Here is a 24,887-nt window from a genome sequence, read left to right on the forward strand (position 1 = left end):
AATAACATAAAAGTATACATTTTTGCATTTATTTCGTCATTGTTATCTCTAGGAGGATTAATTCGTTAATTAATTAATCAACCGGCTTTATTTATTTTGGTCTTGACCAGCTTGTTTTTGAAATTTCCAAAAATGATATTTCAAATATCTTTCCTCCTGTTAGTTGGATTTTCTTCCACAATATCTCGAATGAAAGATATGTTTTAATTATATTTGCCAATGGACACAAATATTTTAATTTGTATGTGGGTTTTGAATAATATTCAAAATTGTCAAAAGAAAAGTGGGTGGGTCAATTTAAAAAGCGTGGAATTTAAAAAATGGCTACAGATAGCTAATAACATTAATTAAAATGAAATATAGTTCATGGTTGTAGCTTTTAATTGATATGAAGTACGAATCCTTGTGACAATTAGAACCGAAGTTATAGGCAATATAGTAAATCGCGCATCGGCCATCTTGGAACGTAAGCGTCCTTCAGCGAACGAAACCGAATAAAATGTTGAAGTATTTAAATGTTTGTATTCTGCATCATCGAATAGTCAAAAGACAAAAACAAAAAAAAAATCGCCCGCAATTCCCAAATTCGACCAAAAGAACGAAAAACAAACAACTGCCTAAAACCAAAAAACGTCGAAACCAGCACCCGAAACTCCAAAAGAGTGCCCAAAATTCGTTCAACCTTATTATTGCATCAAAGTCTCATCTAAATATTAGTTTATCATTAAAATAAACGTTAATTTTTCATGTTAAAACTTCGCCTCAAAAGTAAATAAGCTACATAGAAATGTTTGAAGTAACTCTGAAGAAAGTATGTACTTATTTAAAAATTACGAAAGTTTCATTCTTATTATTATTAGGACGTTATGCTTACGTTTTTATTTATTTTTTGGTTATGTCACTAATTTTGGAGTGTACCAAATTTAGATAATATACAAAGTTAGTTTTCAATATTTCGATTGACTCGCTTCCAACATTTTAATAGCAGTAGAAATTTCATAACGTAAAACCAGGTCCATGGTAAAAATGTTAAAATTTTAATTAATTAATTCAGCGGATTGCAATGTTTTTTAAGCTTATTTGAGGTTATCAGTTTGTCCTTTGCATTGTTTTCGTAATACATAGACACCGATAACCATTTTTTGTAGGCGTTTTGTTCAATCGTATTTATTGTTCTCCGCGAGGTGATAATTTTTTTTAATTATTTTCGATAGCTAGCTTTATTAGACTACCTAGGGAAAAGTTGTCAAAATCTTATCAAGATCAAACGTCGAAAGTGCTTGAGCTGCGAAGCTTGTGATACGTGATAATTTAAAAAAAAAATTAGTTTCCGGTTCAAAAATCCAGAAAACTAATTAAAAAAAAAACAATTTTTTTAATTGACTGCGGTGCTCCCTAATCGATATTTGGTTTCGTTTAACATAGACGCTCGTCTTAGATCAAATTTTATTTCTTTGAAAGAACGAACTCATTTCTGTAATATAATATTATTAAAAATTCAACTAATTTCCACATGGAGCGCTTTTAATTGGACTATTTTATAATTATAACATGGATTTTCGTAGTCCAAATAGGTATTACAAAGATCATTGGTCGTACCAGTACAATAATGGATTTCGTAAGTCTTTCTTTTTTTTGAACGCCCATTCGGAACCTAATTTTTGCCCCAAAGAATTTACACTGTGGACTTGCTTGTTTCCGATTCATTAATTTTACTTTAAAAACCGCGTTCACACTAGACACTTTGGAACCGTTTTTAAATGGTTTCGAAAGATAAAATTGAACATTTCGGTGTCAATTCATACGATAAATACATTCGACAGCAAAATTTTACAGTTTGATCTTTCGAAACCGTTTTGATTTCAAAGTGTCTAGTGTGAACGCGGTTTTTAAAGTAAAATTAATGAATCTCCTTTCCATTGCTGGGGCGTATATTCTTTGTTTCGTCAAACATTTATGTCCCAAATTTATATTCCCCGAATTTCTTGAAAAATGTATAAATGTATCTTTTCATTTTCTATTTTATCTGATATTTCATAATAATATCTCAATCGATGTTCCAAAAGAAGCCCGTTTCAGAGGTTTACAGGGCAGTTTTTTTATACTTTCCATAAATAAAACCTTTCGTGTTTCGCGTAAAGCACAAGCGAATCGTTTCAAGCTGGTTCAAGCATGGTTTCAGGTTGCAGCGAATGTCTATTCAAATCCTCATTTTATGGGCCCCAAAATCGGGGAACTAGAGGTTAAAAAGTTGGGAACGAAACCAGTTTCCACGTAATACTTTCATTATTCAAAGTTTACCCAACCACGGGTTTTAAATAAAACAGGATTGAAAACTTTTCAAATATTGAACTCGTCTCCCTTACATTTATTCGAGTTTTGAATAAATTTCTACGAAGAAAAACGACTTAGAGAACATAGGATCAAAGTGACCGCCAATGTATGGCCTCCGTGGAATCGCGAATTCGTCATCTTAAATATTTAGAATTTTCTCTTACGGAAACGCCATGACGCAGAAATTTTCCCGCATTTTCTCTTCCTGAGGAAAGAAGAAACGCGCGCGAATAAATTATCTAGGAAATCGAGACGTCATAGGACGCCATTTTGTGGAATGTTTTGTTTCTTTTAGGGTTAACTCAGGGTTAACGCTCTTTATCAACTGTAACATAGGCACGCGCTTCCATCGGAAGAGCGGTATCAGATGTTTCCAGTTGGGCAGCGTATGTATATTTACGTTTATTAGTTTAATTAAAGGGTTAAAATTACTAAAAAGCAGCTCGAACTTGATAAAAAATCGTTATGCACATTTGAAACCCTAAGCCTAACCTGTTCGCTTGTTATAACCAAGGCCCCCTCCAAGTTTAGCGCCAAGATTATAATCAAAACCTTTAAATATAGGGATTTTATGTATATATGAATTTGCCCAAGTTTAATAAATGGTGGAGGCACGTTCTTTTCTTTACCATGTTTTTATGCCTGAAATTACAGCCCGTGTTTTTAGGGATTTTTTTTAAATTAGAAAATTTGCTAAGCCTACTTCATAACCAAAGGCAAAGGGGTGTTACTAGGGAAGCTTACAGTCTAGGGCTGTTAAAAATTCCTTGCAATGAGGCAATTAAATGCCTAGGCATCGAACAAAAAATAAGTTATTAATTAAGTCTCTATTTGCTTTGTGGTATTTAGAACAATTATCTTAGAAACCAATTATAAAAATATATCCGTAACATAGATGAAAAAGATGATCTCTTTCATCTTGGTTGATACAGCCAAAGTGAGGTGATCTGTATTTTTCAAATTTCATCTGGTTTGATGAAAGATCATTAAAATAGCATGTGAGCTATGTGAAGTTTAAAAAAAAAAAATATCAACAGAATGCTTATTTGAATAATTAATTAAATTTTAATCTGGTATTGAGATTTTTTAAACATTTAAATTTAGCACCTGGCCCGCCAGGTCCGCCTGGACCACCAGGGCCTCCGAGAGGACTTCCAGGTTAATAAAAATTTAATTTAAATTGAAATTCAATTCCACTAAAATGAAATTAATACATATTTAGGTCCTCCCGGGGCCATGGCTCCTGGACCAGTTACACCAACTACTCCAGGTACACCTGGTGCCCCAGGTCCATCCATGGCCATCACTCCCGTTACTCCTGGACCGTCAACTGAACTACCTACTTTCATCTGTCCGAGACGTCCAAATATTGGAACTGAAGGCAGACCAATAGTTTTAAGAGCCAACCATTTTCAGATCTCAATGCCCCGTGGCTATTTACATCATTATGATGTAACCATTACTCCAGACAAGTGCCCTCGTAAAGTTAATAGGTACTTTACCAGAAAATTAATCTGAGTTTATTTTTATTTTTTAACCATCTTTTATATTTTTATAGAGAAATTATCGAAACAATGGTCCAATCTTACTCAAAAGTTTTTGGTAGCCAAAAACCAGTTTTTGATGGTAGAAAAAATATATATACTAGGGATGATTTACCAATTGGAAAAGATAAAGTTTGTGTCATTTTTAGCCAAACTAAATGTTACTTTTTTTTTTTATTCTAATTTGCGGACTGTTGCTTCTAGGTGGAATTAGAAGTAACACTTCCTGGAGAAGGCAAAGACCGGGTCTTTAGGGTAGCTATAAAATGGGTTGCCCAGGTCAGCCTTTACGCCTTAGAAGAAGCTCTAGAAGGACGCTCGAGGACTATTCCTATGGATACCATTCAAGCACTGGATGTTGTTATGAGGCACTTGCCCAGTATGACGTAAGTTAAAAGATGAAAATCAAATATAAGTCATATTTACCAACTTAATGTTTGCAATTTGATTCAGTTATACTCCAGTTGGTCGTTCATTTTTTTCATCTCCCGATGGTTATTATCACCCCTTGGGAGGTGGAAGAGAAGTTTGGTTTGGTTTTCACCAAAGTGTACGGCCCAGTCAATGGAAGATGATGTTAAATATTGACGGTAATTACATTAATGATCGCTAGTTGGGTTAAGGAAAATTATAATAGTTTTTCTTTCCCATTTCAGTCTCTGCGACCGCATTTTATAAGGCTCAACCAGTAATTGACTTCATGTGTGAAGTTTTGGACATTAGAGAAATTAATGAGCAAAGAAAACCACTCACTGACTCTCAACGCGTTAAATTTACGAAAGAAATCAAAGGTTTAAAAATCGAAATAACTCATTGTGGATCGATGCGCCGGAAGTATCGGGTCTGCAATGTTACCCGGCGGCCTGCCCAACTGCAATCGTAAATATATCATTTTCTCAAACTAATCAAGGTTGTTGTTACTAGTTAAAATTTACCAACACATTCTTGTTTGAAAATTCAGATTTCCATTGCAACTAGAAAATGGTCAAACGGTGGAATGCACCGTAGCTAAATACTTTTTAGACAAGTACAAAATGAAACTAAGGTATTTTTTTTTTATTGTAATTTTACTATGTATTGATTTTGGAAATGACCATGGTTTTCTCTTCGTAGGTATTCTCATTTACCTTGTTTGCAAGTTGGCCAAGAACATAAACACACGTATCTACCTTTGGAAGTATGCAACATAGTTGCCGGACAACGATGTATTAAAAAATTAACCGATATGCAGACATCTACAATGATCAAGGTATAACCGGATAATAACTTTTTAATATTTTTTTGAAAATTGAACTGTCTTTGAGAGGTAGTGTGTTTTCTTCTTTTTGTATTCCAGGCCACCGCGAGATCGGCTCCGGATCGAGAGAGGGAAATTAATACTCTGGTAGGCTATCAACAACCTGGCATGGTATCTTTATGCGCATATATTTTGTCCCTTTGCATAGGCCCACTGACTAATTGTTTTGTTTCGAGGTTCAAAAGGCTGACTTCAATAATGACCCGTATGTTCGAGAGTTTGGGCTGTCGATCAGCAATACGATGATGGAAGTCAGGGGTCGAATTCTACCGCCTCCCAAGTTACAGTATGGTGGAAGAACGAAACAACAAGCCATTCCGAATCAGGGGGTCTGGGATATGAGAGGAAAGCAATTTCACACTGGAGTTGAAATTCGGGTTTGGGCTATCGCTTGTTTCGCTCCTCAGCGTACTTGCAGGGAAGATGCCCTTCGAAATTTTACCCAGCAGCTGCAAAAAATAAGTAACGACGCTGGAATGCCTATCGTAGGCCAGCCTTGCTTTTGCAAGTACGCCACAGGGCCCGATCAGGTGGAACCCATGTTTCGCTACCTCAAGTCCACATTCCAAGGGTTGCAGCTAGTTGTTGTTGTTTTGCCTGGAAAAACTCCAGTATACGGTGAGATTTTGCACTTGATTCTATATTTTTTCCATTTCATTGTTTGTTACTCAGTATTTTTTTTTATACAGCGGAAGTAAAGAGAGTTGGTGATACTGTTTTGGGTATGGCCACTCAATGTGTTCAAGCCAAAAATGTAAATAAGACGTCCCCCCAGACGTTGTCTAACCTTTGCCTAAAGATCAATGTCAAACTGGGTGGCATCAATAGTATACTTGTGCCCAGTATTAGACCCAGAGTGTTCAGCGAACCTGTGATATTTTTAGGAGCCGATGTCACACACCCTCCTGCTGGGGATAATAAGAAGCCTTCTATAGCTGCTGTAAGTATCCAATCTCAGTCATTTTCCTTAATTTTAGGCAAATTATAATTATTAACTTTGCTATCATCTGTAGGTTGTAGGTAGCATGGATGCCCATCCTAGCCGCTATGCGGCCACAGTTCGCGTACAACAACATCGTCAAGAAATTATCCAAGATTTAGCATCTATGGTTAAAGAACTATTAATACAATTTTACAAGTCGACACGTTTTAAACCAAATAGAATCATATTTTATCGGGACGGTGTTTCAGAAGGACAGTTCCATCAGGTTTGTTATATTTTATCATGATTATTTTAGGCAATTGTTTCCATTGTAATTCAATATTTTTGTCTCTAAATTTTAGGTTTTAGCTCATGAGCTTTTGGCTGTGCGGGAAGCTTGCATGAAGTTAGAAGTGGACTATAAGCCGGGAATTACTTTTATAGTAGTTCAGAAGCGTCATCATACCAGATTGTTTTGCGCTGATAAGAAGGAACAAATTGGAAAGAGTGGGAACATTCCCGCTGGAACCACGGTTGACGTTGGCATAACGCACCCAACAGAGTTTGATTTCTACCTCTGCAGTCACGCTGGAATTCAAGTGAGAATTTCATCTGTTTTAATACTTTCCTCATTGTATGAGGTGCCGAATTTAAAATCAAACCCCTTCCATTTTAGGGCACAAGCCGTCCCTCTCATTACCACGTTCTCTGGGACGACAATCAATTCACTGCTGACGAGTTGCAATGCTTAACTTATCAACTCTGTCACACTTACGTTCGTTGCACTAGATCTGTTTCAATTCCCGCTCCAGCCTACTACGCTCATCTTGTGGCATTTAGAGCCAGATATCATTTAGTAGAAAAAGAACATGATAGGTATAATCTTGGGCTGTAAATATTATCAGACCAATTGACATAGCTTTAATTCCTCTTTTACCTTGTTTGCAGTGGTGAAGGCAGTCATCAATCTAGCAATGGTGATGATCGAACTGTTAGTGCCATGATCACTGCTGTCACTGTCCATTCTGAAACCAACAAGGTTATGTATTTTGCATAAGGAAAATGAATATTAGTCTAAAAAAAAGGCCCTTAAGTCCCTACTATGTGTATGTCATTATTGGTAACTACATTTCATTTTCATTTTAAGCCCTTTGAAATTTCTTTTTATGAGAACTTTAAAGACTCGGGCAACGCCATTAGATTTTATATATGAAAATTTAAAAAAAAAAAATACTGGAAGAAAGCAAATTTAGAGGAATCTGGTGACAGTCTCTTTTGAATTTTGTGCACAATCAGTGACAGTAAAAACATTTGCCGTTTCATGATCCTACCCTATCGAAGGGTAAAACGTGGTAGTTCATTCTGCCAAACTCTGGTACTTTTTAAAGAAGAAACTTTTAAAACAAATTTTATCTAAGGAGGATTAAGCCGGGAACTATTTTACCAAAAGCGTGTGCGTTGGCTATGCCCGATAATTTTTTTGAGTCCTTTAAAAATGTATATCGTAAATAATCATGTTTTTGCCAGGCTATTATTTAAAAAAAAGTTTCTATTAGCCCTGAAAGACCTCATGGCCAAAGGCTTTTTAGTTACGTTTATAATTTAATGCTTAATTTTATTTCGTATGACGAAAAGTGATTGATGTAAACCTGATTTCAGGTTTATGTAAATTTGAGGTTTTTTGGTTAGGCATTTTTTTTATCATTTTGGGAAGATGGGATTTTTAGGTAATTATGAAATTTCAAAATTAGTCTGAACGAGTTCAAATAAAAGGTTATAGGGCAAGCAAATCTAGTTTCTAAATAATGGGTGGTTTGAATTTTTAATTTAAACGGATAATACTTACATTTAATGATAAATTGATAGAAAAGAAAGAGTTAACAAAGTCTTCCTGTGATTATTAAAATGCCGAAACGTATTTAAAGTGCCGTAAAATCAATGCCCATCAAATCTCTCTCGATAGACCATTTCAATGCCGCACCTTTAACTTATCATTCTCTATACTTAGAGTTAAAACAGTAAAAAACTACTGTTTGCGCCTATAGTTTAAAACTTTTAGCCCAACTTCAGTAAATTTGAAAAGGAAAATTCCTTTTTGATATATATTTAAATGTAGTATTTTACATTACGTGTATAGCTATAGGTCAAAAAACTTTTCATTTCTTTAATTTTATAATATCAATATCGTAAATTTATTGGGAAAATTGTTTTAAGTTAGTTTGCAAAGTAACATTTTAGATGGTCTGTAACAAAAAAAACCCACGAACCTTAACTCAAAATGCTCAAAGATGTACCTGCGGAGGCAAATTTCTTTGTGTTGGGTTTTTTGTCTCTCGGTTGATGGTAATAATTCTAGTGATTTCTATAATGTATTTAAACAAGTCAATGAAATACCGGTGGCCAGGAAACTAATTTTTTTAGTGATATGATAAGCGTGTTTCACTTCCAAACTGTCTAATCATATGTATTTATTTTTGGGGGTGTTAAAAGATCATTAAATGAGTTAAGATTAAGTTTAACAAGTCACCAATTTGCATTATAAGAAACAAACGTAATTATAATTTCAATTTCTTAGTGCGCTTAATAATTGTTTAGTATCATAATGAACCCACAATACGCAGCTGTGACTTCAAAATTTATGATTAAGTCTAGTTTTCTATAGATAAATTCTCTTGGTGTGTCATGCTCTCATTTTTGTTCGTGAATGCAAGGGGTCAGTGCAAGCCAATCTGCATACCTCAGAGAGAATGACTTACACTGAGATTACCCTTGAGCTAGACTTAACTCAGTTAAACCGAGGAGACGTATAACCTTACGATGACCGTTAGTTTTGCACACTAGGAATGTTATTTAAAATACTTAAGTTTAAAACTTCCGTATGTCTTTTAAAAGACTGTGCAGTGATTAAATAATGAGGAATACGTTGTTAAATTAGTATATACTAAACTAGTCATTTGAAAGTAAAATTAAAAAACTTCAGAGCCATTTCCATTGTTAAAAGCTTTGCAAGTTGTCTGGGATAAAAAAGAAGCAAAATTTAATTATAAAAATAATTGTAAGCCATATACTTTTTATTCAGTGGAAAATATGAAGTGGGCCCTTTTTGGAAGTATGAAAGCTTCTTCCCCTCCCCCCCTCTATTTTTTTAAGAGCAGGTGACTGTATTTTTGGAGAAATGGTTGGACCAGTAACATCTTCCTTAATACTAATAAATTAGGTCAATTTAGAACTTTCTGTAGAATCTGGTAGATAAATATTTTATGTAGAAGCTTTCATACTGATCCATTTCTATTTTAGTTTTTTAATGTTATGAGGGGTTCCTTCTCTCGTTTCTTTTTGTGAAGTCTTGTCCTTTTCCAAAAATCCATTTAATTTTGTGTAGCTTTTAAAAGTTTTTAAAATATTTAGTTTGTAACCTTAGGTTGCCGTATATTTTCCTCCCAAATTGAGCTTTATTCGCAAGTGGGGAAATTTTTTTTAGTGAGTGTGGCTTTGGTGCTTTCAGTTAATAGTATAAAGTAATAATGTGTAAAATTTAGCCGTCCATATAATATTTAAAACTATCTCTATAAGCTGAGTAGTTTGTCTAAGTTTGTTTAATGCTAGGTTAAATTCTTAAATGGTTTTGGCAAATATGTTAAAATAAAGTTTGGAAATTATACACCATACCCTTTCGCATGGCCGTTACATGTATTTAAGGAAAATTTTTAATTTTCAATACAGAATGAAACTAGGTTTTTTCCAGATTGTTAGGAGTATCACTCGTTTTTCTTCCTAGTAGTAACAATGAGCCTGGTATTGTTTGGTGAAAGTTTATACTCGCACTGTGATGTATTTTAAGTGTTTGTGGCTTAACGAAAAAACTGCGCAGGTTAATAACAAAGTAGTGTAGTACTAGAAAACGAAATGAAACTTTTATATTGGTGGATATGAAAGTCATTGAAAAAAATGACTTCTGCACTGCCAAAAAACCGAGTAATAGGTCAAGAAAAAACACATTCCGAAATGCCAAGAAATTTTTTAAGTCCGATTTCTTCCCAAAATGAATATCTAAAATTAAAATTGTTGTGTATTAGTCAATTAAAAATTAACAAATACTTGAGATTAGTCACTGAACTTACGTTGTTATATATCACGTCACCCTTGTTTAAACAATGTTAGATGTTAAATTCTAATGTCAGTGTTGTATTTTTTGGCTTCATGCAGAAAAAAGTCAATCTCTGTAACAGAAAGCAAAAACCAACTTATTGTCGCAAAATCATAGTATTCAAATAATTATGCATTTTAAAATTCTTCAATGATTACTCAGAAATACAATCATTTTTTTCGGATAGAATATATTTCGTGTTTTGTTGATAATGAACAAAACCAAGTACAAAAGCTCTATTTAATTTAACAAACGATATTGTAAATCATGTTGTGATAGTAAAAATACAACCGGTATTGCACTTCGAAGAAATAATGTATTTACACTGGTATATCAATCAATAATTAAGCATTTAATGTTTGCCACCTATTTTGTTTTGGGAGAAATTTTCATGTTGATAATAATTTGTTTAAAAGGGCATTCAATTTGAGTTTTAATAACTCACGGCGACATTTTCAATACACTACCTAAATACAGTTGCCTCTTTAAGTAGAAGTGTTATCTTAATACATTTACGATCTGTTTTTTAAACTTGTTAAAACATGCTACATTTTTAATTTTTCAATTTAATGTTTTTGTTACACCTGAAAAAAATTTCTGGCTGGATACATAAAATATTAAACAAAAAAATTATCATTCCAATTATTGGTTATAGTTTTTTGGTGTACTACAACTAAGAAAGATCCAATTTTGTCATTTTTTGGTGTACTTCAACTAAGAAAGATCCAATTTTGTCATTTTAATCAAATACTAAATTGCATGTGGGATAATTTGTAATTTTCAATCAAGGAAATAATTTATATTGGTAAACATAAGAAATATAAGGAGCTTTCTTAGTTGTGACGTACGAAAAAACTAACTTGAAAAATTAAATTGTTTTAGAATGTTTAAAATATGTAAGGCAATGTAGGGAAAATTGATTATCGCTGAGCTTCCATTAATCTTTGCATTATTTTTAAAACCATTTTGACATATCATTTTTTATTTTGTCATTCCCTTATTTATGCATACCTTTGAATTTGAGTTTATAGAAAATATCACCGTATAATATTGTAAAGAATAACCCTAGTCACTTAGGTGCCCCTTATTTTTAAGTAATTTTGCGCTATCATTTTATCAAATATATTAATCATGCTCTTTAAATCTTTTTCATGTTTCCCTCAAATCGCCAATTTTTTTTATGATAAACCACCTTTGTAAATGTTTTTTAATAGTAGAAATGTCATGTTTAAATCTTTAATCTCAAATTTATTCGCACTTGAATCATGTACTAATCTTATTTTTTTCAATGTGGGTCAATGATAAAACATTTAAAAGGGGAAAAAATAATATATATTACAATGCAAAACGAACCCTGCCAATTTTTTTCTGCAAATGTTTTATTTGAAACATATCAGTCCCTGTTCAATGGGAAATTAAGTTTTTCCTTCCCGCTAACGCTAATGGAGGAAAAAATATTTGTGTCACACTAATTTATTTCTGAAACACGCCACTCTACTACATCTTATTATCCATGTTAATCTCGGTTGGTTTATAATAATTTTTTTGATCTTGCGTTTTAAATCTCACATGACTCTTAAAATGAAACTTTTATCAAGCAAAAGACCATAATGTAAAAGAAAGTAACGAAGTAAAAGACAACTTGTAGTGAAGCTTAAATTAAGAGCATTTATGTGGCAGTAAAAAATATACAATGCAGTAAATAAATTAGTTTTTTCTTTTAAAAACAAGATTATCATTATAACAATGAGACATCATATAATGTTGGCTGGTATGAGTAGGCACACTTCTTGTTTGGGATAAGATTTTTCATGACTAGGTAGCATCATAACCTGAAAACATGTACAAATTGTAATCTTAAAATACTTTTTAAACAAGAACAGTTTTTATTACATCATCTAAGAATAGATTAACAGCTTTGAAATATCCGCTGCATATCCAGGTTTCATTGTGGGTACCAGATTCAAATAGAATTAGACGTTTCATGCTACTCGCAGCAGACTTTAAGAAGGTATTAATTTGTGTTACATTAGTATTGATACTAATATAAGCATGCAATTTATAATACCTGATATAGATCTTTCATCATGTATGGTGGAATGAGAGCATCCGCTAGTCCCGATAAGAACAAAGTAGGTATTTTAACTTTTCCTATTTTGTTTATAGAACGAAACTACAAAAGGAAAATATAAGTTATTATGATGTTAAGATATTAAATTAAGTGATTTCCCAGAAAAGCACAATAAGGTTTACAATATTAATTTAAAAAAAAACCCTTAAAAATTGTTAACATCATATTGACAGATGTTAAATTACTGGGGGTGTAACACTTTCACCATCATTGCCTGTCTTCGAAATCACGTTTACAAATTATACTTGATTTTTGTAACACCAAATGGGAAGGTAATGTATAAATCGCCAGCTGAAGAGCACTTTGGCAATATCTGGAATGGAGGTGAAGGTATTTTCAACAACTAGAAGCATAATGTTGGGGCTGCATTCAGGATGACTAGCCAAATCGATAGCAACTGCTCCACCCAATGATTGCCCATAAATTATTATTTTCCGATGGTCTATCATGGGATGTTGAACTAGATACTGCAAAGCCGCTTGAGCGTCATAATAGAGGCCTGGAATACAAGTTTAATTAAGAGTATATCTTAAAATATAATACATTTAGTGTGGTTTATTTTGTACCTTCTTCACTTGGTGAGCCTTCGCTGTGACCATAGCCCCGATATTCAACTAAAAGAACATTACAGCCGCAGGAATTGTAAAATCCTTGAGCTATTGGAAGTCTATGACCTATGTTTCCAGCATTTCCATGAAACACTAAGAGCGTAGGAGCTACTGAGAAAGCCGAGGAATCTTGCTTAATCAGAATTGCACTTATAATGACTCCGTCTTTGGTTTTTATCTGTATATTTTCACCATTCAGTCCCATTCTATTTGAAAAAGAAAAAAATTCAGAAATTGCAAATGAGAACCTTATTTAAGTCTTTCTATACACGGAGGCAGCTGGTACATAGATCCTAGAATGCTGAGGGACATCAGGGTGATAAATAAGGAAATCACCAATTTGGTAAAGTAAAGCTATGGAGAAGAATATAATAAAAATCAACTCCCATTTCAGATTTGCCCAATTTTCATTTACCAGAGAGTGCGAAAAGAAGTAAACAGAAGGCGCTGAAGCCACCAAAATACCAGTGTATTACGAATATGACTAAAATTGAAGCCCCACAGACCATCCAGCATTTTTTCATTATGTATATTACGATACGACTAATGATTTTGATGGTAGCAAAATCTGGGTTAGATTCTGGTGGCTGTTCTTGTTGCGTTTGGTGTCCACATTTAGTGCAAAGATGTTTTGTTTCTTTGGTACAAGATGGGCTTTTCTCACTCTTATGATGTGACGATTCTGGTGGAGTTAACTGAATTTTCACCATAACTTTATCGTTCTAATTCTACTAAAGGTTTGGATTCTTAACAAAACTAGTATCAATTTATTTTAATCTGTCAGGTTCATGTTTAAGGCCTGGGACGATCTTTTCATGTTGTTGTTTTACGTCACGTGGGCCGCCTGTCACGTGACTATTAAAAAGACCAACTTCAGTTTCTAACGACAGATGGAAGCGGCGTCTCTGTTGCCAAAAAATTATTATTATGGCTGCCCCTGGCATTCGGAGTGCTGGCGAATTTAATTTGTAGGTTATTAAATTTAGTTTGTTCATTTTCTAATTACGCTCGTAAGATGACGTAGATTTATAAAATTCCCTCTCTTAGTAACGAAATTATTTAGTCTAAAAATTTATACAAAAACCACGGAAACTCTGGACTTTGATACGCAGGAAATAGCACTTCTCAGGGGCTGCCGTATCCGGGGGTCATAATATCATTATTACAGACAGAAGAAACTGGGGTAAGCATTTTTCCCGTTACCAAGGTGTCAAAGTTTTACACGGGCTTATTTTTATCGCTAAAAATTCGGTAAGCCTTGCAATTGCGCTTCTTTTGAAAATATTTTGGTATTACATTGTGTAGTAGTTTCCGATATAAGGGTGTATGGCAAGGTTGGCACGGCGCCTAAGGAAACCAATACTGCTACTATAATTGACCTTTGACATTTAATACTATAGGGTATAACAGAGATGACCTTGAAAAATTCGGACTTCGATTGATTTTCCTGGCTATGAAATTTCCGTAGTTAAGTTTGGTCACACACGCTTTTATGCACGTGACTTTTATCCAAAAGGCGTCCAAGGATGTTTTGGTTATTTTATCGCGGAACCAGAAATTCGTTACCGATTTTTGTGTCAGTGTAATTGGGAGAAGCCGTTACGTTAACGACATCATTTTTCGAAACAAAAGAAGTTTGTTTGAATTGGGGGTGGGGGTGTAATTTGATAAGAAACTTAGCTAAACTAAAAAAGAGTGAACCAGTAGTTACCTACCGAAAACAAGAATGAGAGAGGGGGAGGGGTTGAGGAGACACAAAATCAATACGTCATAGAAACAATAAGCTAAAGCAAGAGCAACTTGGTGGTAGATAGCGTGGGACCGCTGAAGACGATAAGAACGTCTTATTTTTTTAAGGCGGCGAAACAAAGGGAAAATGGAGTCTCCGAAAAAGCCTTTTAGGGTTTGTGGTAGGGGTATGACGACAGGGTCACAATGGGCTTTTAAGGGTGGATGAGGTGGTGAATTTGAAATGTAAAAATGCCCTTGTCCATAGCCTTTTATTAAGACTGCAAAATATTACTAATTGTTTTTTGAAGCGGTATAATGGGGGATTTAACCAAGGTGACCATTTTAAATCGCTTGACCGACGAAGCGTACACGTTCATTTCCGGGTCAACGACGCCCCCCCCCCCCCCCTCTTCAATTCTTTCATTTTTCTCAAGTCGTCATTGTTTCCAGATTTATTCATTATATGAAATTATCTTCCTTTCCGCAACAAGCGGTGACCTCTCTCGGTTAAATACGGCGTTAAATTGCCAACTCCCAACGCTCGCCTCCTTAGAAATCAAATAACACTATCGCCCCAAACTCCCCGCCGTATATTTTCAATGTCATTTTTGAAAGCCAATTATACGGTGTTTTAAAAATTGTGGGGGCAGTAATTTAATTTCAAATCCTCATTTCACACTCGGCCTACATTTGTAATATGCACTCCGTTATAGTAGTACTACAGGAATTTTTTCCTAATTTACACAGTGAGCTGCTTAGTAGAATCTTCTTGGAACGTTCCATCTCCCACCAAGTTAGAAGAAACTAGGAGGATATTCCTAGGAATAAACGCCGGCGAGAAAGGCGTACGCGTCCGAAATTTAGCATAATAGTTGGTTTCCGTCAGAGTTTTTCATCTTTGTCTTAAACAAATTTTTTACCCGCGTAAAAAAATAACATTATGACGGAATAGGTAGGAATAGAAGCTCCTAACCATATGTTTTGTATTTCAAGTTGTTTATTATCTATAAGGTAAATTCCCAACCCATAAAAGCATTCGATTGATATTGGGTTATTTAATCTTCCGGTTTCAAAATTACTTACATTTTATGGCCACTTTACGTTATTAACAATATAACAGACCGGAAATAAAATTGGAATTTTACGTTAAATTTCTTCCAAATCGATATAAAAAAATAATAATAAAATATTTTGGTTACAGCAGCGGTTTGGTACATTGCCAATTTAACAAATTGTTAGTTTATTTAATTACTATAATTTTTTGAGTATACTCTTCAAATATTACAGCCAAACGACAAAGAATCTTATTATTAAATTTCAAATAAATTATTTTGTACGAAGTCATCTATTTCTTACAAAACAATACAGTGGCGTAGACAAGGGGGGGGGGCTTCCGGGTCCAGATCCCACCTTGGGCCTACCTTTGACTGTACTAAATATCAACCCCTCTTAACATTCACATACTTTCCCCACCCCCAGCCCCCACCCCCCACCTGGACGAATTTCTGGCTACGCCACTGAAACAATATATTTATCGTTAAGCCAATAAATCTCTGAATATCACTAAAATCGTTCCTTTAAAATTTATGTTGAATATCAAATATAGCCAATGTAACATTGAAATCTACCGAATATATATTGTTTTGTTATTGTCGAAGTATGTCAATGTCACGTTTCTATTATGCCTTATTTTAATTTCCCGACAATCTCCCTAAAAATCAACCCAAATCTCCCACATTAAATTGTACTTTCAAATAGTGATAATATAAAGAAAAAAGCAAAATAGGTAAAAAATATGAACGTCGATTTTTGACGAGATTTCCAGAGCGAAACAGAAACTGGTATTTTTTTTCCGACAAAGTAATACCCGCGAAAATCTTCAGAAAGCATTGTTTAGGGATGGTCGACCTCGAGTTGGGTTATCCGCCTTTTTACGAATATTCTGCTCTTTTATTTCCACTTTACGGTATTTTTCTCAATGGATTCGCTCTCTTCATTTTTTATGTGGAACATCTTCACGTTCCGTTGGACCTTTTGAAAGGACCGCGAAAGGGGAATAGTATTTCTTCTCCCCGCTGCCAAACGGAGAAGCGACGGGTTATCGCGCTTTGAACATATGGAGCGATGAATTTATGTATATCAACACGATCTCGTGGAAATTGTCTTTTTTAAACAGATTTTTTTGGCCACGTTTTTTTCTTTTTAAACCCGCGTTTTATAATGCGTTAAACACGTAACTCCCATGAATTTTGCGCGGGGGTCGCGCCTAAACATTATCTTAAAAATCTATAAGTCTTAGATTTCCCCTTCCATATACGCTTTACGTTAGAAATGCTTCAAAATATGCCTGGATTTTTCGAAAAATCCCGAATACTAGATTTTCTTTAGATTCCATATACCAAATCCTTTAAATTATTCCAGGTTTTTCAAAAATACAAAATCCTAAATTTCCCTTAGATTTCACAGGTTTAAAATGTTTAAAATATTCAAGGATTTTTCCAAAAATTCGAAATTTTCCATAGATTTCATATTTAAAATTATTTAAAACATTCCAAGATTTTAAAAAAATTCTAAAACCTAGATAATAATAATAATAATTAGGCACCACCTAAGTCATCGAGCGACTTTCTCTTAGTATTACAGGATTTTATATATTCAATCTAGTTTTTCCTACCATTATATTTCATACTTAAAACCCTTAAAAATTCCAGGATTTTTCATATATAAATCCCAAATAAGGGAAATGTTTGACCGAATATTTTAATCTTAATATACGTATAGGATAATTTACTGGGAAGTCATTTGAAGTGTTTAGCGCTTTAGTTGTCTGGCAACGGGCCTGATTACTTTGCAATTTGCCACGCGGATCGAGTTACGGCTTAATTGACGGCAGATAATTTGTACGTAATTGTTAACTTATATACGCCAGGTTCATCGCAACTTCAAAACGTGGGCCGTCATCCGTAGCTCAAGTTAGGCAATGGCGATTTTCGGTACAAGGCTCGATCGAAATAGAGGTGGACCTCTATGACCCGATGTCGAACGAATGAAACAATTGGGGTCTCTAAAGCCCAGTTCACACTATACAATTAATTGGGCCACTTAAATGTATCCAACTAATTGTAAGCAAGAAAATTGTATAGCGTGAACAGAAAAAGTGGGGACAATTGTTACAATTTGTCTGTTCACACTATACAATTTTCTTGCTTACAATTAGTTGGATACATTTAAGTGGACCAATTAATTGTATAATGTGAACTCTTCGCTCCAATTGTTTACAATTTTACTTTCTGACTTTTTATTTTTAATGCTTTTATTTATTTTTTGTTAATATCGGAACTATTTAAATTCGGATAAGAGTAAAAAAAAATATTTTTCCCATTAAATTTATTACTACAATATATAGGTTTTTCTAAATAAGCAAAAATACAGCCTTCGGGAAAACCAATCCAAAAATTTATTCACTTATTTCCGGGTCATTTTACAGTTTGATTACTTCAAATTTTTTATTATCTACATTAAAAAATATAAAAGGGATAGTTAATTTTTTGTATTTGTTGGAAAGTTGTGGAAAATCTGGCTTCATGCCATGGTTTCGTTTAAAAATTAATATCATCCAATTTTAACACGTAAAAAACTTTTGATTTCGTCGCCATCTTGGAAAATGGCCACCAAAAACACCAATTTAAGCCAAATATCTTAAAAATTGGTCAGCGTACAAGCTAGGCTCTTTTTATTTGATGTATGGATAAATAACCTGCAATAATGTGTATTTACTATAATTTTATAAATAACCTCCAAGAATATTTATTTATTATTAATTTCATATTCTTGTACGTAATTGAGGCCTATATTCAATTAATAAATAACCGCACTACTACAATGCACAATTCTTAACATATACTGCAAAACCCCAAAATCTGAGCCAAAATCTGAGCGAAAATCAGTTCTAAAATCTCAAAATCGGCCTGTAAAATCAGAAATAACCGAGAAAATCGTACAATGATTCCTGAAATAACTTTCAGATTCAAAATTTGCAAATGTCCGATACCTCGTCTTAAGGCTGGTTTTCACTAGGGCAAAAACGCCACAGCGGTGAGAGTCGACGCAAAAATATTGCATTAGGCCTAACGGGAATTTTTCGCGTCGACGTTCACCGTCGTGATGTTTTTGCCCTAATGTAAACCAGCCTTTAAGCTGGTTTCACACTCGACGGAAAATTGAAACCAGCTTTATGTGTGTTTTTGGTGGCCTTTTCCAAAACGGCGGCGAAAAATCGTTTGCGGAAGGTGGTGCCTTGGGTATTAGCTCAATTTAAAAAAATAAATAAATTACATGATTCAAAATAAATAAGGAACTTTATACTCCCTTTAAGAAGTTACCCCTGTAAGGTAACTTCCTTAAATGTCCCAATCAATTGCTGGGTTAAAGGAGTATTTTCGATACCGTTTTGTAAAGACTAATTTCCGAGGGGTCGGTCATTTGGAAAAATCCCGTACAAAATTTGGAAAAAAATCCGCAAATCCAAAATCCACGAATTTTGCTTCATAGACTTCGTATGACAAATCCACAATAAAAAATCCTGGATTTAAAAAAAAATCCAAAATCCCGTACACAAAACCGGAAAATGTCCGACCCCTCGCTAATTTCCGTAATTTTAATTGGACCATTGCCATATAAGTCGGCTTTAAATTTATAATTCAACCAAGACTGCACTTTTTCAAGGACGTTTGGCTGGTCGGAATATTCCTTAAAACCACTAGTTTTCGAAAATTCCTTTTGAAATTATTTCTTAATAACATTAGTAATATAAATAAAATAAGTATGACACAGCGATGTCGCGCAGTGATATGTGTAATCGGAAGTTTCGAAAGAGGAAATTTGTATCAGCCTAGTCTCTTTGTTGGGAAAAACTAATGCCAGATTAGTGTGGTCGTGATAAATACAATCGAAAACGAGCGTTTGTCTAAATTTCCCAAATTGGAAAATAACTACCTTAAGAAAAGAAGGTAATTATTAAAATAAATTAAAAAATAATTTTATTTAATTTTTTTTAAATGAACACTCAATTAAAGGTTGGTGAAGTCAATTATTATAATAGTAAATGTTATGTTATGATTCAATCAAAAATTAACGCCGGGAAAATAGTAAGTGTCATATAAAATAAAATAAAATTCCGTAATAAAAAGACTAGATACTTCATGGCTAAAATTTATTTATTTACACGGGCGAGCTTTCGGACCGTGGTCCCTTTTCAAGCCGAGGATTAATAAATAAATTTTAGCTATGAAGTATCGAGTCTTTTTATTACGGAATTTCATTTTATTTTAAATTCTAATGCCATGGCATATAAAACTTTTAAAATTAAAGAGTAAGTGTCATACATATCCTAATGATGTTACTTATGCTAAGAATAAGGAAGTGATGAAATTTGGTGTTTTGTCATCAATTCGTTAACTAATGACCTAGTGGGCGTAGTAAATAATACCCCTTTTTGTTGATACGAAGCCAATAAACCCACTGCAAAGACACTGACTTGGAAATGATTTTTCATATCCGAATATTCTCTCGCATTCGATCGTTAATTATATTAAAAATTCATTAATGAAGCGAGGACGGTGACGTTTAACCGATGAAAGGGTGGGTGCCGGGGGGTATAATTAATTTATTACCGTCAAATAATTAATTCCCCACTAATCAGGTGACAAAATAGAATATTGATTTCGTTAATCCCGCAGATTATATTTTATCTTACGGGAACACTGTTATCAGGCGATGTTATAAAAAACGCGTTTATTAAACAAACACTGTTATAGTTATACGCGTTTATTAAACATACTAAAAATAAAACCCCCAGCATATCGGTTAACCGACTAGAAAGTAAAATAACCTCCACCAAATCAGTTAACCGACTAGAAAAATAATAACCTTTACCGAATCGGTTAACCGACAAGAGAAAAGGTGCCGTTATACAAAACTGATTTATTTTCCACGATGCTAGCAGCTTACACAGAAACAATGAAACAAAGCAGTCTTGGGGAAAGTGGCTTAAAAATAAAAACCATGAAGCTAAACAGAGAAGAGAGGGGAGGGGGGGGGGGGAGCGTGATGATTCCCAGAACCAAGAACATATCTAGGCTACTGAGAAGGTACCCGTTTTTACTTCCCGTCGCTTGGTTTATTTTGGCTATTTGCGTCACAAGATGTCGAGTTATCTCTCCCACCCCCCTTTTCTCGTAGCATCATCCTCTTCCTCTCGTCAGCTTGTGACGTCGAAAGCGCTTTTCTCCCAAAAATAGAAAACCGATCCTTCCGTATGAGCGTCTCCCGCACAGGGTCGCACAAAGGCCCCGCGATGACATAATGCACTAAATTATTTTAACCGCAGTATATCCAAGCGTATACAATTAAAAATGTCTAATTGACCAGTATATACAGGGTTGGAAAAAAGCCGGCTTTTAAAAAAAAAAAATCCAGACCAGTGGTTTTAATTGGCTATAACCGGTTTTTTTCGGTTATGACCGGCTAAAATATAAACAGTACCTTTAAATTATGTAAGTAGAAATTGTCTGCAGTTATTGTCGTAAATAAGAAACTAAACAAATAAAGCCAAATAACTGAATTCTTTTGATTTCCTCGGGAAATTCCCCCTGGTTTTTGTGTACGACAGAAGCGAGGCAATGAACTTTGGAACTTTAAACCTACCGAAAAACTGGTAAAAGTAAACCGGTTGCTAAATATGAAACAAAAAATAAACTAAATTTCTAAATAAAAACTATTAATTTACTAAAATATACATATTGGAATTTTTTTTTAAAAAAGCCACAAAAATCTGGATTTTTTCAAGTGGCTATAACCGGATTTAACCAGGTGGCTATAACCGGTATGGCTGGTTCTATGCCAACCCTGAGTATATAGGTTGCAGGTATGTTGCATTCTTTGCAACGGGCCTAAAACCTTTGGTAAACTAAATGTAAGAGGTGTGCGACTGGTATAGCCTGGTACATGGAAATTGATAAAAGGAGTTAATTCTGTGAGATGTGAAAGTTTGATCAACCGCCACACAAAGATAATTTCGCGTTTAACTGTGTAAATTTTAATTGTTTCCATGCCTAAGCAGCCTAGTAAGTACATGTAGTCGTAAGGTTGTTTGGGGAGGAAAAACGTGTGCAAATATTCCACGAATTTTCTTTGCACTCCCTCAATTCTCTGAATAAGGTAGTCGGAGCAGCCGCCCCATGATAAAATGCCGTACGTCAGTTTGGAACGCACTAGGCTGATGTAGAGGAATAACAATATTAATTATTGCAATAATTAATAACAATATTAATAATGCAATAATTAATAACAATATTAATAATGCAATAATTAATAACAATATTAATAATGCAATAATTAATAACAATATTAATAATGCAATAATTAATAACAATATTAATAATGCAATAATTAATAACAATATTAATAATGCAATAATTAATAACAATATTAATAATGCAATAATTAATAACAATATTAATAATGCAATAATTAATAACAATATTAATAATGCAATAATTAATAACAATATTAATAATGCAATAATTAATAACAATATTAATAATGCAATAATTAATAACAATATTAATAATGCAATAATTAATAACAATATTAATAATGCAATAATTAATAACAATATTAATAATGCAATAATTAATAACAATATTAATAATGCAATAATTAATAACAATATTAATAATGCAATAATTAATAACAATATTAATAATGCAATAATTAATAACAATATTAATAATGCAATAATTAATAATAATAATAATTATTATTATGCAATAATTAATAATTATTATTATTATTATGCAATAATAGTATACCATAATTTAAACATAATAATAGTAATTATGCAATAATATTATACCATAATTTAAACATAATAATAGTAATTATGCAATAATATTATACCATAATTTAAACATAATAATAGTAATTATGCAATAATATTATACCATAATTTAAACATAATAATAGTAATTATGCAATAATATTATACCATAATTTAAACATAATAATAGTAATTATGCAATAATATTATACCATAATTTAAACATAATAATAGTAATTATGCAATAATATTATACCATAATTTAAACATAATAATAGTAATTATGCAATAATATTATACCATAATTTAAACATAATAATAGTAATTATGCAATAATATTATACCATAATTTAAACATAATAATAGTAATTATGCAATAATATTATACCATAATTTAAACATAATAATAGTAATTATGCAATAATATTATACCATAATTTAAACATAATAATAGTAATTATGCAATAATATTATACCATAATTTAAACATAATAATAGTAATTATGCAATAATATTATACCATAATTTAAACATAATAATAGTAATTATGCAATAATATTATACCATAATTTAAACATAATAATAGTAATTATGCAATAATATTATACCATAATTTAAACATAATAATAGTAATTATGCAATAATATTATACCATAATTTAAACATAATAATAGTAATTATGCAATAATATTATACCATAATTTAAACATAATAATAGTAATTATGCAATAATATTATACCATAATTTAAACATAATAATAGTAATTATGCAATAATATTATACCATAATTTAAACATAATAATAGTAATTATGCAATAATATTATACCATAATTTAAACATAATAATAGTAATTATGCAATAATATTATACCATAATTTAAACATAATAATAGTAATTATGCAATAATATTATACCATAATTTAAACATAATAATAGTAATTATGCAATAATATTATACCATAATTTAAACATAATAATAGTAATTATGCAATAATATTATACCATAATTTAAACATAATAATAGTAATTATGCAATAATATTATACCATAATTTAAACATAATAATAGTAATTATGCAATAATATTATACCATAATTTAAACATAATAATAGTAATTATGCAATAATATTATACCATAATTTAAACATAATAATAGTAATTATGCAATAATATTATACCATAATTTAAACATAATAATAGTAATTATGCAATAATATTATACCATAATTTAAACATAATAATAGTAATTATGCAATAATATTATACCATAATTTAAACATAATAATAGTAATTATGCAATAATATTATACCATAATTTAAACATAATAATAGTAATTATGCAATAATATTATACCATAATTTAAACATAATAATAGTAATTATGCAATAATATTATACCATAATTTAAACATAATAATAGTAATTATGCAATAATATTATACCATAATTTAAACATAATAATAGTAATTATGCAATAATATTATACCATAATTTAAACATAATAATAGTAATTATGCAATAATATTATACCATAATTTAAACATAATAATAGTAATTATGCAATAATATTATACCATAATTTAAACATAATAATAGTAATTATGCAATAATATTATACCATAATTTAAACATAATAATAGTAATTATGCAATAATATTATACACTAATTTAAACATAATAATAGTAATTATGCAATAATATTATACCATAATTTAAACATAATAATAGTAATTATGCAATAGTATTATACCATAATTTAAACATAATAATAATAATAATGCAATAATATTATACCATAATTTAAACATAATAATAATAATAATAATGCAATAATATTATACCATAATTTAAACATAATAATAATATTATACCCTAATTTAAACATAATAATAATAATAATAATAATTATGCAATAATATTATACCATAATTTAAACATAATAATAATAATAATAATAATTATGCAATAATATTATACCATAATTTAAACATAATAATAATATTATACCCTAATTTAAACATAATAATAATAATAATAATAATTATGCGATAATATTTTACCACAATTTAAACATAATAACAATTAAGTATGGCACTTCCTATTGTGTTAATGCCAATTTGCCTACCGAACCATTTTTCGACAATGACACTCGGCCAGCTCCAACTTGGACTCGTAACCTATCTGAGTAGTAGGGCCCTGTGCGGAACTAAACCTTGATTTCGCAATAACTGTAAAAATCCATTCGGTAATAATTTTCTAACTTATAATTCTTACGTCACTTATAAAGAATCC

The 24,887-nt window shown here is 32.0% G+C and overlaps 3 protein-coding genes across 7 annotated transcripts in view; 2 read left to right on the top strand and 1 right to left on the bottom strand.

Moving 5' to 3' along the window:
* The first annotated feature begins 1,248 nt into the window (after positions 1-1,248).
* On the top strand, positions 1,249-11,951 carry AGO1 (protein argonaute-1). 5 transcript variants are annotated; one of them, XM_090179946.1, is made up of 16 exons: positions 1,249-1,618; positions 3,439-3,492; positions 3,557-3,827; positions 3,893-4,010; positions 4,083-4,264; positions 4,332-4,468; positions 4,535-4,757; positions 4,840-4,923; positions 4,992-5,127; positions 5,215-5,262; positions 5,352-5,793; positions 5,865-6,115; positions 6,189-6,383; positions 6,460-6,696; positions 6,774-6,973; positions 7,046-11,951. In XM_090179946.1, exons 1-16 carry the CDS (start codon positions 1,552-1,554, stop codon positions 7,152-7,154), a joined length of 2,754 nt encoding a protein of 917 aa, XP_090036072.1. In that variant the 5' UTR covers positions 1,249-1,551; the 3' UTR covers positions 7,155-11,951. The 5 variants fall into 5 exon arrangements, with proteins under 5 accessions (XP_090036072.1, XP_090036073.1, XP_090036071.1 ...); XM_090179947.1 differs by having other exon boundaries at positions 5,361-5,793; XM_090179945.1 differs by having other exon boundaries at positions 1,251-1,618; positions 5,215-5,286; positions 5,361-5,793.
* Bem46 (abhydrolase domain containing 13-like protein Bem46) lies at positions 11,898-13,911 on the bottom strand. Its single transcript, XM_090179952.1, has 7 exons — positions 13,399-13,911; positions 13,253-13,337; positions 12,942-13,189; positions 12,621-12,874; positions 12,313-12,417; positions 12,138-12,245; positions 11,898-12,076 (listed from the first exon to the last, which is right to left on the bottom strand). The coding sequence occupies exons 1-7, from the start codon at positions 13,691-13,693 to the stop codon at positions 11,999-12,001; spliced, it is 1,173 nt and encodes a 390-aa protein (XP_090036078.1). The 5' UTR covers positions 13,694-13,911; the 3' UTR covers positions 11,898-11,998.
* Positions 13,906-24,887, top strand: part of LOC149942811 (uncharacterized) — a 40,617-nt gene continuing 29,635 nt past the window's right edge. Inside the window, exon 1 of the mRNA XM_090179950.1 lies at positions 13,906-14,166. The gene's annotated coding sequence lies outside the window, so the exon portion shown is untranslated. The remainder of the gene's footprint in view (positions 14,167-24,887) is intronic.

This window comes from Leiobunum rupestre, chromosome 6 (genome assembly GCF_980474605.1).
Source record: "Leiobunum rupestre chromosome 6, qqLeiRupe1.1.hap1, whole genome shotgun sequence".
In the NCBI taxonomy this organism is placed as follows: Eukaryota; Metazoa; Arthropoda; class Arachnida; order Opiliones; family Sclerosomatidae; genus Leiobunum; species Leiobunum rupestre.